The following is a 14694-nucleotide window of genomic DNA, read 5'->3' on the forward strand; positions in this document are numbered from 1 at the left end:
AAAAGTCATAACCAATAAAATGTCTTTATATAATTAGGGAAATTTTACTTAGGACTTTGTTTTACGATACTAAAAATATATATTATGTATATATTTTTTAATTAAGTACTTTATAGGAAAACTACTTTGTTTTAATTGTTTCCCATGATCGACATAGACAATAATAATTTAAAAAAAACGTATTATTAATAATAAATTATTACCAACGTAATAAATCTATAATATATGCTCTATTGTTTAATAAGTTTATGTATATATCATGATATAGTTATACAGTACTATTACACGAATACTGGTAAATTTAATGCGATAGAGAAATAATATTTAAAAAAAAAAACCATTTATCTCAATAGACGAGCTTTTTGACACGTATATATGTTTCCCCCAATCCCTCGAAACGTATTTAGGTTCATTACCCATCATTAAGGGTATACTGTGTGTGTGTAGGATAAAAATCGCGGTTTGTCCCCTCTCAAAGTCGACGCGGAGGGGAAAAAACGAGAGTATGATCTGTGTTTTTCACGCCAAAACCTATAAAAAGGGTGGCTGATAAACACATTTTTTTTTTTTACTACACATCAACAAGACAAGCGGCACCCTTCAAAAAAATTATCCGCTCGTCAGAAAATAAAAAAAACAACAAAGCTATTTTTCATTTATCCATATAATATTGTACCTACATATATGTACCGACGCACTTAATATTCATTAACGCGATTTTTCATACCTTTTAAACGATAATAAAATTATGCGAGAAAAAAAAACACTCGGGCTCGTATGACGTTTGATTAGGATATACGATGCGCTTTTTTCAAATCGAAAAGCACCCGTCAAAAATTGAATATATTTACAAGTACGTTTAACAACATTTATACAATTTTACACCGCTAACGGCTGGTCGCGGATCAGACGCTATCTCCCCCTTTTGTATCTAGCTATACAAGTCTGTATTTATTATTGTTGTTTTTTTTCCATATGGTCGTCCGCCACCGTCGATACATATCTAAATGTGAATTAATATAATAATTAATTAATATTATCATACAGATAAAACACCTGCGAACCGCCTACAGCTATATACAAATACCGCGCACTTTTCTGTGTAATTTATGCACAACGAAATAATAAAATATATGATATATATCTAAACCCTTTGCTCAATGAACGCATGCGACAACTACTAATAGATAAAATGAACCGTTTTTTTAAATGTTATACGCGGTGTGCTTTACGCGTTTTGCCGGCAGTATGTTTGGTTTTCCATAATACACGAGTTAATTTGACCACGACCGATATCATATTATATCGAATGTTTTATATCTATAAAGTAATACGTCGTTTGACTTCCGTGGGGCACGTCCGGGTGGGTAACTTTGTAACCGTATCTCTGCATATGCCACCTCTCTTCATGTGTGTGTGTGTGAACTATGGAGGAACTGTTTTTTTCCCTATTGAAAATTTGAAAAACAAAAAAAAAAATACTCACGGGCTCTTGTTTTTTGGACTACATTTACATATTAGCGAGAACACTGCACCGTGTACCGTATACATATTATTGTATATTGTTGAATAGGCTGTATCATTTAGAAAAATAAACCAACTACAACGCTTATATATATATATATATATATAAGCGTAATGTGTGTATATATATATATATATATATATACACACATTACAAACAGAGCTCACACATATAGGTATGTATAAACCGTATAGTGAACGTGTATAGGTGATAAATCGGATCAAATACAGAATAAGAAGCAGAAGAGAAAAACCCGTTCGTGGGTGGAGACTCGCTTTGAGAGAAAAAACAGTTCTGACACTGACGAATTGAGACTTCATCTTTATAAACATAAATCGCTTTTGTGTTGTTATTATTTTCTTCTATCCTCCGTTTGGTAGTCTTTTTTTTTTGTTCCATTATACTCATTTATATTATTTATGTATATGCGTGTGTCTCCTCTCGCGCTCATCCATACACGACGCGTGTGTCTTAACACACAAATATATTCCTATATAGTCACACAATAATAATATATTATGACGTATTCTATATATGCATTCTCTCGTCACCGCGCACCTATGCACATAGGTACATATCTAATCCTTCCTCTGCGCCGGGAGGTTCCAATGCCCTATTGTTGAGCATAATGTATAATAAAATAATATTATTATATAAAAAAAAACCTACACGCGCTAGATCTACTGCACTGTGCGTTTGACGCAATAGATAATTGTAGAAAACTAAAAGAAATAATTAAATAAATCTTTGACCTTTTCGGTTGAACGCGATGCGGGTTAATTATGCGTGTTAGCTGATGAAAAGAGATGCCGACGCGGCCGTATTGCATTGTATATATAATAAAAAACACTAATTATTTGATTTTCATGCATTTTTTTAATTAACGCTGAAATGCGATCAATGAATTTTGTCCGATCGTTTCATAATATAAATAATATTACTTATTATAATATATACACATGTCACATTAAAAAATACTATAACATGTGTGTGTGTGCACAGGGCAACGCGATTTCCAAGTAATTAAGCCGGTACAAGACGCTTTTATTTTGTACATGCGAGTGCGTTATTACAATGTTATCTGGCATTTCTGCGTACGTCGATAACAAGATGAAAAGAAGCCGCTCCTATATAGGTGAAAACCGCGTATAAATCGATATAGATTCTCATGAGAGTTGCAATTTTTCAAAACACTTTTTTTCCATTTTTAATTTTTTTTTTTGCTTCTAAAACACCCACACGGTGTATCGACACCCGTCCACGCTCGTGTGCACACAATTTTATTTTATCTCAAAATAATAATAATAATAATACAAAGTAGCAATAAACGTATCTAATGTCACACATCCGCAAATAATAATAATTTTTTTATACGCCAATAACGTTGCATATTACGTACTGACAGAGATTATATTAATATCATATGTACACACACAATATAATATACACTATTTATAAAGTCACCATTGTGTAATAGGTAGTCAATGCGAGAATGCCGCCTCCGCATCATACACATCTACGACAACGCGGAGGTAACTCGGTTTGTGTAACAAAACACATTATGATATTAGGCGTACTGCGGCTCGTCCAAGTCTAAGTGTCATTCAAGAAACTACTACAGTTATTTTGCTATTAATTTTGTAATTCAAATTAAGAATACTCTGTTTTTTTGTGTTTTGCCATGGTACCAAAACTGAATTAAGTGTAACATCATTTGTTGTGCAATATTATGCCGACATAAATTTTGTTGAGATTTATCTGTTCGGTTTTTGACTTTTTGTTTGGATATCGATCGGATTGTGGTCTTGCGGGGTGTTTTTTTTTTGTTATAAGACAAAACAGTCACACACACAGTATGAGTCATTATTGCGCGAGGGGGTGGTGTATATAATTGCGAAAGAACCCAAGGGGTGCTGCTCTACCGAAAAATGTTTGACGCGAGCACGTATGCAAATCAGAAGCACACAAGAACAACATGTAGGCGCGGGAAGGCGGAAGTACATACATACATATAGGCCGGTAGTATAAAAAAAAAAGTAAATAGGGTTCGCGCTGTTATTTTTTTGTTTTTCTGTTTGGCGCGTTAATTTTTGTTCGACCTTTATATTATTATTTTTATTGTTGTTGTGATGTTTGTTTATTTGATATGTTCGGTAAACACCTAAACGGCAAACATGACAACCGTGCGCACTATAAATGCGTTGACAGGCGGTCATCGGCTTGCACGGAGGTATCGGATTTCGCGTATACAATCGTCGCACGGGCTTCGTCGGTACAAAAATAAAATATTTTTTTTTTTACAATATAAATATTATAATATCAACGGTAAAAAACGGACGTGGAGAGGGGGAGAAATTTGAATTACAGTATAATACGGTGTTGTTGAGATAATCGAGTCGGCGCGGCTATTTGCCCGTTGACGTTTGAAGTTTTCATAGAAAAGAAGGCATCGTCGTCGATCAGATAAAACGCTGCGAAATCCAAAAAAAAAAATCATAAAAAATAATCTCATCAACGCTCGGCGGTTTCAATAAGTAATACAATATTATTTATATTAGTATGGGTATGGCGAGAAAATTATAATTAAAATCGACGTGTACTGCATTTCCCTTTATATGTTAGACATTATTATAATTTACATTACATTATTATGTTTAATTTTCTAGAACTTTTTGACGCGCACAACCGAGTTGGCGTGTTTCTCGGAAAAAGTGTCTATTAAACGATGTCGAACGAGCGAGCATATACATATTATAATGTAGTATTATAATTAGTTATGGGAAAACGATGCATGTGTCTCGCCCGGGCGCGGGTTGTATAGAGAAAAACAAGAAGACAACACGAGTATTAAATAAAAAAAAAAAATGCATCTTTCCCCGGTGTTCTGCCAGCCGTATAATTAGAATCGGTGTGTAGCGCCGCCGCGGAGGAGAAAAAAAAACGGGAAGCAAATTTCTTCGTACGTCGTTTGTTATCCAAATGACAGGGCCCGAGATTGGGCGAAGTCTTGGGGGAAAAACATAAAATATATTTTATTATAAGATACCTCCTACCCGCGTATCGCCACCGCTGCCGTTTCTCTTTTCGGTAATCCAATTATTAACGTGCAAAAAAATAAAATAAATATATATACACGTACGGACGCCGAACAACAAAAATCCAAACGGAGATTAGACTCTTGGCGACCCTTTAATCACATCTCGTGCGCACCGGAGACGTATATAATATTTTCTGTGTTATTGATTGAGGCTATTTCGCGTCCGCTTATGTCCGAGTATAATATTAAAACATATACATCATAGTATACCCGCCCATATATATGCTATATGTATGTCGCATATGCACGAGCCGATCATAACACATATTGCACCTATATATATATATATTTATACATGTCCTATACTTATTACCGTGACGAATATTTTAAGTAAAAAAAAAAAAAAATGTAGTGTCGTCGTAAATTACATGTATATTATAAGAACGTGATAAATCACGTATAAGGCCGTTAATAATAGTTTTTTTTTATTTTGAGTATTAAGTGTTATTTTTATAGAAATATTATACGAAGGGAGGATCGCAATAATACCGATGGCGGCGACTCGGTTTATCCGAATTATTAATCAATTGTCACGGAGCCATAACCCGATTTGTCAAACAGGACACGTCGAGCCGGACCGCAACCGGTTTGCCATACATATTATTGTAACCGAGTTCACTAACCCCCTGTATCGCCGCCCTCCTCTCGGCCCGGACTTAAAGTAACGCGAGTTACTTTTTCGATAACTTATCTGTATGTAGAGGTATTATACTAAAAGAAAATGTCTTTTGAAAATGATAATTATAATAAATCTATTTACTATGTATATATGCGCGTCGCAGTACGGCGAAAAACACCGTATCGCGTATATAGTGTGGACTGTCGGCGTATATATATATATATATATAGTAATAATAATACTAATAATAATAACGATACTACATAATACATGCGATACCGAAATAGTCGTTTTGGATGGTTTTCAAAAGGGATCCGCCGCCGTCGCACGGATCGGACGTGTCACTCTAAACAAACCGATTATTAAAAACCACATTAAAACGTGTTTAATCTGTGTACGCCATTAGTTTGACGACGGCGACACCTACCACATTCCCCTGGTCCTACGGGTCCACGGCCGGCGGGGGTGGGGTTGCAATATATGTGTTTATCATATAATATAAAAGCCGGTGTATATTATAAAGGAGCAGTAAACGCGCGGGAGGCGGGGAAGAGCTGGCTATTTCAGTACGGCTGTCATCGTGGTCGTCATATATAGTTGCCCGTATTATATCGGTGTGTATGTGTGTGTGTGTGTGTGTATATGGTGGGAGTTTATTAATATGTGTGTGCTTTAAGTCTGCGCGGCGTTTCGATGGCCCGGCGCAACACGGCCGTGTGTATATTTTTTATGTATGTATATTGAAAAAAAAAAAAACAAACCGAAGAGGAAGACGGAGGCGCGCGCGCACATGTCACCAATAACACAATATATAATAATATACGGTTGTGTGTATTAAGTACAGAGCGATGACTGGTCTCTGTGTCAGTCGTCGGGACGGTGCCAAGAAAATAGTAAATTTTCGACATTTTTTCTCCCGTGTCACCGGTACCGCCTATGGGAATATAAGCTTGTGTAAGATGCGAGCGGCAGAAGTCATTAAAGGAAAATCGAATGTTTATGACACCGCCGCCGCCTGTCGTTGTTAACGAGCGGCACTAAGGTTTCTAAACTTAGACGAGCGCCGTTTTTTTTTTAATACTATCATACCCATTCGGCACGAGTAATATTATTATGTTAGTAACAGTCGAGAACTGTCGCAAAGTCCACGGGATTTTTTTCCCCCGGCCAAATCCGCCCGGCGCGTCGCCTACCACGTGGGTAAAGCACCGGGCCGAGAGCACCTGTGCGTGTCTCCAGCGGATAGGCCGCGCCATCTACCGCACGGCCTTTGCGCCATAGGGTCGTCGGTTGCCGACAGACGGGGCGACAATAACAATAAGACAACAATAATATACAAGAGATACCGCTACGGGTTTATTGCGTTTATCTGGAGAAACCGCGTTTTCTACCCCAACGACAATCATAGTAATAGTGTTCACGTTTGTTCCGCAGGAGTTGTTAACTAAACGTTCAGTGGACGCGACAATAGTTAGGTTCAATGGTACTAAAAGTTCAGGCACCGACACACGTTGGACATGTGTTTTATTTATAATTTAGCTTGAGTTATATAAATTATTACTATAAGATCCGTTTCGCCGGAAATAAGATTATACCGTTAATGATAATTATTTATAAAGTTAATCGAAATTCACTATAAATTTAATAGCGGATATATTTTTTCTATGAAAAGCAGTCCGAGCGGAGAACATGATAAATATACTCGAGCGCGTTAAACTGACGTTTATTTTTCCACAACACGAATAATAATAATTAAGTGTCCTTTGCCTCCGCGCGCTTAGACGAGACGTTTTGTAAAGTTCTATTTCGGACCGCTTCTCTCCCGGTCCGGCTAATAGACACACTCAATGCCGATCACGTCCGTAAATGTCTTCATCGGGCTCCTAAACGGCATCATTGCATAACTAGCAATATCACCGACAGACCGTTAGTATATTAACTGTTGAACTATGTATGTACACACGGACGGCCAAAGGTATTATTAAACGATCGGTGTCGAATTGACCCGAAAATGTTGGTCGGCGTCAAAGGCCACACGCAAGCTTGTTGTCAGTCTCAAATATACAAAACACAAAATACTCTAAATACGTCCAATGCAACGACAACAACAATAATAGTAATAATAATAACGGCTCGGACTCGTTCATCACGAGCCGGACATAGGAATTCCGAATTCGATTGCCGTGACGGACAAATTCCTCAGGGGTGTCGCCACCACCGCTTTGCCCGTCGGCTGTCTGCGACCGAACGCCAACAGCAACAACGATGATAATATTATTGCGGCCCGGTTGATTTCCATGTTATTTAACAACTCTCGCTTTGACCCTGTCCAGCCGTTCAACGGACAAAACCGAAGACTAAACCCCGACCGCAGCCTTAAACTAATATCTACTCTACAGAATTGGGGGTCGTGTTACCTGTTGCCAAAATTGAGCCAATAAATAGATGCGTTCCTTTTTGAAAAGCCAATCCATAGACTGCATAGCCTGGACGTCCATATCACGTGTTACGCATAATTACCGTGCGGACAGACACACAATAATTACACGGCACGCGTCGCGATACGGATATTCGGTTAAGTGCGAAAATCTGGTCGCTCAGTGCGTGGGCAGCGATCTTGCCAACGCCATTGTACGGTTCATTGTGTCTGCAAAAAAAAAAACCATACGAAAACATGCGTGAGATAAGTACAAAAAACAACAATGGCAAAAAAAAAAAACGTTACTACAACGCGGGAGATACCGACAAAACGCAACAGATACGCGGACGCCGGCGGATTGCATACACAAAACGCCTGCCAATACGAACATGGTGTATGCATTATACATTACGCGCGATATTATTGGCAATACTGGCACATTGAAAACCGCCTTGTAGCATGTGATTTTCCAGTAGTTATTATTATTTCAGATAATTGTGTGTTCAAGTATGTGTGTGTGTGCAACCAATACACGGTAACAAACACAAAAGCAATAAGTAATTTCTGATTAAACTCGACGGTAAAACAATTATAGATGCCGTAATATTATATGATATTATTTGGCAGTCCTTGAGCTTATCAATGACGACGAAAACGGCACATAATACACCGGATGGGTAATAACACGGCTAGTGTACACGGTATTATTATATTGTGATATCCAGTATTAGCCGCAAATTACCAAATATCTATATCTATATATATTTCAATAATTACAGTGATTTAGGGGATATTTAATTTTTACGGACAAAAAAAAAAAAACGCAAATGGTCTTCGATTACTCGGGAAAAAAATATAGCCTACAATAATTTTCGCATAGTTACTTATTATCGTGTTTTGCCGTGAAACGCGATTGCAACATCAAAACGATACGATTTGACCGCAGCTATTTTTTTTCTTCAAATTAATAATCGCTATTTTTGTCGGATATCTATTTTTAAAAAAATTGTACTCATCGGACGCGTGGGAGGTATTTTTCAAAAAACTCAATTAGTATACAGAGTCGATCGCGGGGGTAGGTTATATGTATAAATCTAGTATTGCGATTGAAAATGTTTATCCGATTAAGCGCCCAAAGTCAATATAAATACAAATTTTTAATTTGTATTTATTTTATTTTTATTGCAATTGTACTTATAGTTGGAAAATAATTTTTTAATTGTATTCGATACTCCGCCGATCGCTATTGTTTTGTCGCGGTTCGAAAAAAATATATATTTAAAAACACTGTACCTGTCTATGTTGTTTGTAATTTCGCGAGCAGACTTGACTTTTCGCCAATAAGTAGGCTACAATAATATATTTTTTTTTATTGAACAGTTAAACGCAAAACATACCTGACGTTAGCGGTTATTCGTACATCGTTAAAAAAATAAAATAGTTGTACTTGACCACCATAAGTCGTATCAATAATATTATGTTAGTCCGATAAAAATAATAACACTAATTTACAGGCTGTTTGGCATTGACTACGTATAATGTACATACCTACACATATATTGGGATTAGCATGTACAGTGAGTATATTATTATAGAAGACAATGCGAAATGGAAATACAATTCGGTATTGAATTATTATTTCGACAAAAAATTAGCAAACAAACAAACACGTATTGTTAATTGTTTTTCAATAGATGATCGCGCATATAGGTAATGCCCGTATATTACTAGGCCGTCTGATAAGTTTGTATAAACATCCGAATCAATTGTCTAATGTTTTGGCTATTTGGCCGTGAAACAGATATAGGTATTGAATTTGAATTTTGTTTTTTTTTTCACCGTTCCGATTAAACTGTCGTTTTTCGCTTGGAGACGTTTTGATTTTTCAAGATGTTACACATAATATTTATCTTAGACAAAAATTTGGACAACGTTTATAATTTAAAATATATTTTTTTTTTATATGTTTGCGATTGACCGATAGTATTGATAAAATAATTAAATAAGTATGATTGACCGATAGTATTGATAAAATAATTAAATAAGTATAAGTCCTATAGAGTCGAACGGTTACCGAAAAATATTTTAACGGAGACTAGTAATAATTATGTTGAATTATTATTATAGTGATTTTTTTTTAATAAAACAATGTAATAATACGAAATACAAGTACAAACGAATATATAACAATAATAATTTTAATAAAATTATTAATTAGTCTTAGATATTTTTTTAGTCATCATATGCAATAAAATATTAATTAATTTTTTTTTTGGGTATTGTGACGTGTGATGTGAATTTTTTCCCTTAACCAAACTTATTAATATAAAAAAAACTGATTTAGTAATTCCCACGATAATGTAACATTGTACGGGGTAAAAATATATATTTTTTTCAAAATTGTTAGAAAAAATACCTATACAACAATAATTTGAATTAAATAATTAATTACATTTCTTTTGTGTAAAGTGTCTCAGAATTTTTTCTCAAACCAAACTAATAAAAAATAAAAAAGTAATAATTTCCACGATGATGTAAAATTGCAATTGTATAATATCCGAAAGAATTATTTTTGCGAAGTCTATTTCGGTAAAATATTAATTAAGACGTTTCATAATTATAGTTTACCGCATAAGTCAAAATAATAAAGGTTGGGGGCTGTTAAAAAAAAACAAATTAACATTATAAAAAAACTCACCTGTTTGTATTTTTTGTTTTTGGAGGACGACTCAGAAAATCGGCGGTCTTCCAATGTAGGTACACAATGATTAGTTGTACTTATTTTACGGTAGATACGACAAACTTATTTTTATTACTATAATACACTAACGTGATAAAATAATAATCAAGATAATATTAATTATTACAAATTTGTCGGAATGTCTCGAGTAAAATGTAAAAAAAAAAAAACAATAGCGCACTAAGATCGACTCGGGTGCGATTTAATAAAAAAAAATTAATTTTGTTTTCGTGTATCCAAAATAAAACGTACAATGTATTGAAAAAATAAAATAAACTCTATTTTCAATATTATTTATTCGAAAACTGTCGTCGATACGGCGTCGGCGGCGAAGGCGATAGTTGACGGCACACACTCGAACACAACACACGCGCGACTTGGACGACTACCAGCGGATAACAACGTACAGCACGCGTGTCGACACCGCGCGTACAATCAGTGACGACTGTCGACCGACGGCGGCGCGGATACCGGCTAGCGGGTCCTGCCGATATCTCCGGTCGGTGGCGCGCCGGCACAACAACACCCGGACCGTTTGAAACGCTGTCCCCGTACGCTCCTGCCATCTACCGGCAGCCGCCGCATGTCCACGGCGCACAATCCTTTACGGTTTTTTTTTTTATTTGTTCCCCATTTCTTCTCTTCTTCTTCATCGTCGTCTCTTTTTACCGCTCCTTTCACTCTCTTTCGCTCGTATGTACTATCCCGCGAGAGTGAGAGAGAGATAGGAGGTGTAGTATATATATATATATGCTCTCTATATTATTATACCGTCTCTCTCCGCCTCCGCCGTACATTCGCTTTTTTCGGTTTTATTTTTTTATTTTTATTACTATTCGACCCGAGTTTTCCTATTATTTTTCGCCCGCGCCCAAACGTTTTTCGCCACCCAACGCCCATCGATTCCCTATCAATCACGCCCCGTATATTATGTATTGGCTACCGACTTACGCAAGCACCTCGTGTGTGTGTGTATGCGTTACGACACATTGCGCATATCACACGTTGCGCACCAATCGTACCTATACAACGCTGTTGTCGCGATAAATCTTGTAATATCGTTTATCGAATGGCGAGTGTTTTGTTTATACATACAAATTTCAACCGTTACCGCGACAATCGAGTGCTGAACGAACGTAAAATCTTATCTATTATACTACGATAGATATTAATATAAAAGATATTTCATATTTCTTAAGATGTTCACAAAATATGTGGCCTGACACCGAAAAAAAGCAATTAATTGTACCGTATTTAGCCAGTGAAAAAATGTATACGCATGTTTTTAATATTAATTTTCTAAGAATATTTTTACTAGGTATATATAAGCATATAATAACGACGTAGTAGATAAAAAAAAGTGACTGAAGTGTAACTAGACGCGTTTAAAATAACCGAGTAAAAATTTAGGGTAGGTACATTCTATGTTTTAAGAGGTTTTTTTTTACAATTTTCTCCCTCTTAATAGTAATGCAATACGATTAAGAAACATTTTTATAAATTCACTTAGACACTTTTTAAATGATGCGGTGACGTTTTATTGACGTTTTAATATGACAAATTTTTGTCCTAAAACAGTTAAAACTGTTTCATTGTATTTTGAAATACAAATATTATTTTTGTGCTAGTTGATTAATAGAACAATTAACTATTTGTGCTGTATAGAAATACTGAAAACATATAAAATAAACCCAAGTTTATATACATGTATAAAGTATGCCTATAATTGGTTATAAACACTCAATCATTAATATAACGAATAATAATTTAATTTGTCATCAACTAATTTAATGTAAGTATATATAACCACTAGCGTGGGCACTCGGTACGACAAAGTAAAATATAATACGGTACTTGATTCGATAAAAATATGATAGTTATACCATTTATAATGGTTATTATTTTTTTTATAAAATATAAAAAGGAACAAAATGAAAATAAGGCTATGGAAAAAAGGGAATACAACAATATTGTTGTTGGCCGTTTGTAGTGTTATTATTATAAAGGGCACCTCTCCGAGAAAGAATATTGTTAACTTGTCAACAGTTAAGATTCGAGAATCATGTTTTAGAGGTAAAACTGTCACGTTAAAAAATGAATTTCGATTAGAATATCGATTAATTTTCAAACAATAATGTCATAACCTGTTTTCGGAGTTATACTGAAAAATAATAATTTACAATGTTTAGTGATTACCGGTTTTGACTGTTATATAATGCATCACCAAGTTACAATTATGATATTTAAAAAAAAATTAATTTTTAATGACGGTATCCCGAGCTATTTTATTCTTGGACTAAATCATTGAAAATTATTTTCCAGCTTTATCCCAACGCTTGTTCAATTGAAAAAAACTAATTTAATGATACATCGCTGGCATTGGTTGGATAAGAAGTACATTATTGTATTTCTATAACGCATAAAAAGGTGCCGGTTTTACGACTTCTATAGCTGTTAATATCACAATTCTGGTTATTTATGTATTTTTTATTATTATAAAAAAAATTAATACCAACAGTAATAACTATGATAAATTGATAAAAGTTGTATACAATTGTACAGTAAAACAAATATTACCGTTTGGTAATGTGAGATAATTAGTCGATTTATTGTTAATAATAAATTAAAATTGATAATTAATTATTAGAGACTAAAATAGTTGTTAAATAAATAATTAGAAGTGCTCATATTCGCGTTTAAATATCAATATATTACTGTCAATTGAAGTGAATACAATTTTCAATAAAAACTAATGTGTGGTGTGCAAGTAAAATCGATAAAATACACATTATATTATGCTAATGGTCGTTTTTAATCGTATTTTTTTTTTTTTTTTTGTAATGGCTAACGACCGAAACATATCGCATAATAATTATTAATCCGAGGACAACCGGTCCTATAAAAAAAAAAAAAAATAACAATAATAATAAAAATCCCGTGCTCCGCAACGTTTACAATACGTGCCGTAAATAGTTTGATTATTTTTATTCGACGGTATTATTAAGTACAATAAAAAAAAAAACCGAACAAATTGACGTCCGAACAATATATTCACGTCATGTACTACTACATCATAGGTTGTACTTATGGTGCGTGCATCATTGTGTCATTGTGCACGTCAGTGTGTGTGTGTGTAGACTATACATTGATTATGTTATGTTACATATATTATTATTATAATATACAGAAAGTAATTATTTTTCGAATATTTCCATTCGCGGTTAATTTGTACGCGTATACCTGTACTTAGGCGTACTACATAATATACATTGCACAATATATATTACATTATCTATGTAGTCACTGATCGTTGATGGACTCGGGATGCGTTTACGTATCACATTATGATGACACCCGTCGTCCTCGAGCCGAGGAGACCAGTGTACATAAAAATTCGACGGTAATGCGCATATGTAAAAAAATCAATGAAACATAATATCAAAGCCTTAAATCTCCGAGGGCAAAACAAAATAATTAAATCGCCGCAAAAATACATTATATTAGTAGTTTTTTTTTCCTTCCATTAATTCATGATCATATTATTATATCGGATTTCGATTGAACGCAGATATGCCTAGAATATATTCTAAAACTAGATTGGTAATAACAGTAATCATGTCTAAGTACCAGCGCACTCGGTACATCTTCATACAATGTATATGTATGCTCTACGTTTTATAAGCTTCCGACACATCACGTGCAGTTGTGCCCTATATCTATATACAGTTTCAAAAAATCTGTATTACATCTCCTCCATCTCTCTCCTCGTAAATGGACAATAAAGGGTATTTTCAATACGTTATTTTGTTTATAAAATACACATTTCTAAATGAACCATCTGAAAGTCAAGTACATGTTATACCTCAATGCTCATCGCTTGTTTAAATAGGTATGTTTGTTTAAATTCCGCGTGTGATTACACATCATTATCCAATTTGTTTTCAATTAATTTTATCATACTCGTGCTAAAGATTTTTACTCAATATACAACTCCGACATATCGTTCGGTGTACTTACAGTGGTAGCCTGAACTTTAACGTTCACAAGTAACTCTCGTATACCACTTATTATGACACACAAATAGCTAACCCTATACATAAATCTAAATTACTCACAATCTTACCGTAGTTGTATAATATAATGTTTAAATAAACGGTGATGCCGAAATCAATGGGCCTACTATCAGCTAAATGTACAGATGTCAATGGCGATAACTTTGGTGTAGAAAACAAGTTTTGTAAGTTAACCACATATATATGACATGTACGTTGCGACTGTAAATGTTTAAGTGTAC

General features: G+C 34.7%; 1 protein-coding gene across 4 annotated transcripts in view; it reads right to left on the minus strand.

The window, feature by feature from the left end:
• The window catches only part of LOC126841870 (homeobox protein cut), a 31177-nt gene extending 20320 nt beyond the window's left edge, over positions 1 to 10857 (minus strand). For 3 of the 4 annotated variants that reach the window (XM_050578616.1, XM_050578613.1, XM_050578614.1), the window contains exons 1-2: positions 10359 to 10857; positions 7659 to 7888 (exon numbers count right to left, since the gene is read on the minus strand). In XM_050578616.1, the coding sequence (XP_050434573.1) occupies positions 7659 to 7739 (81 nt within the window). In that variant the 5' untranslated portion in view covers positions 7740 to 7888; positions 10359 to 10857. The remainder of the gene's footprint in view (positions 1 to 7658; positions 7889 to 10358) is intronic. The other variant, XM_050578615.1, reaches the window with a different exon arrangement.
• Positions 10858 to 14694: the final 3837 nt, after the last annotated feature.

This window comes from Adelges cooleyi, unplaced genomic scaffold (genome assembly GCF_023614345.1).
Source record: "Adelges cooleyi isolate 19-005CV unplaced genomic scaffold, UGA_ACOO_1.1 ACOO_flye_CR_arks_rails_tigmint_CR_PRNA_41, whole genome shotgun sequence".
Lineage (NCBI taxonomy): Eukaryota > Metazoa > Arthropoda > Insecta > Hemiptera > Adelgidae > Adelges > Adelges cooleyi.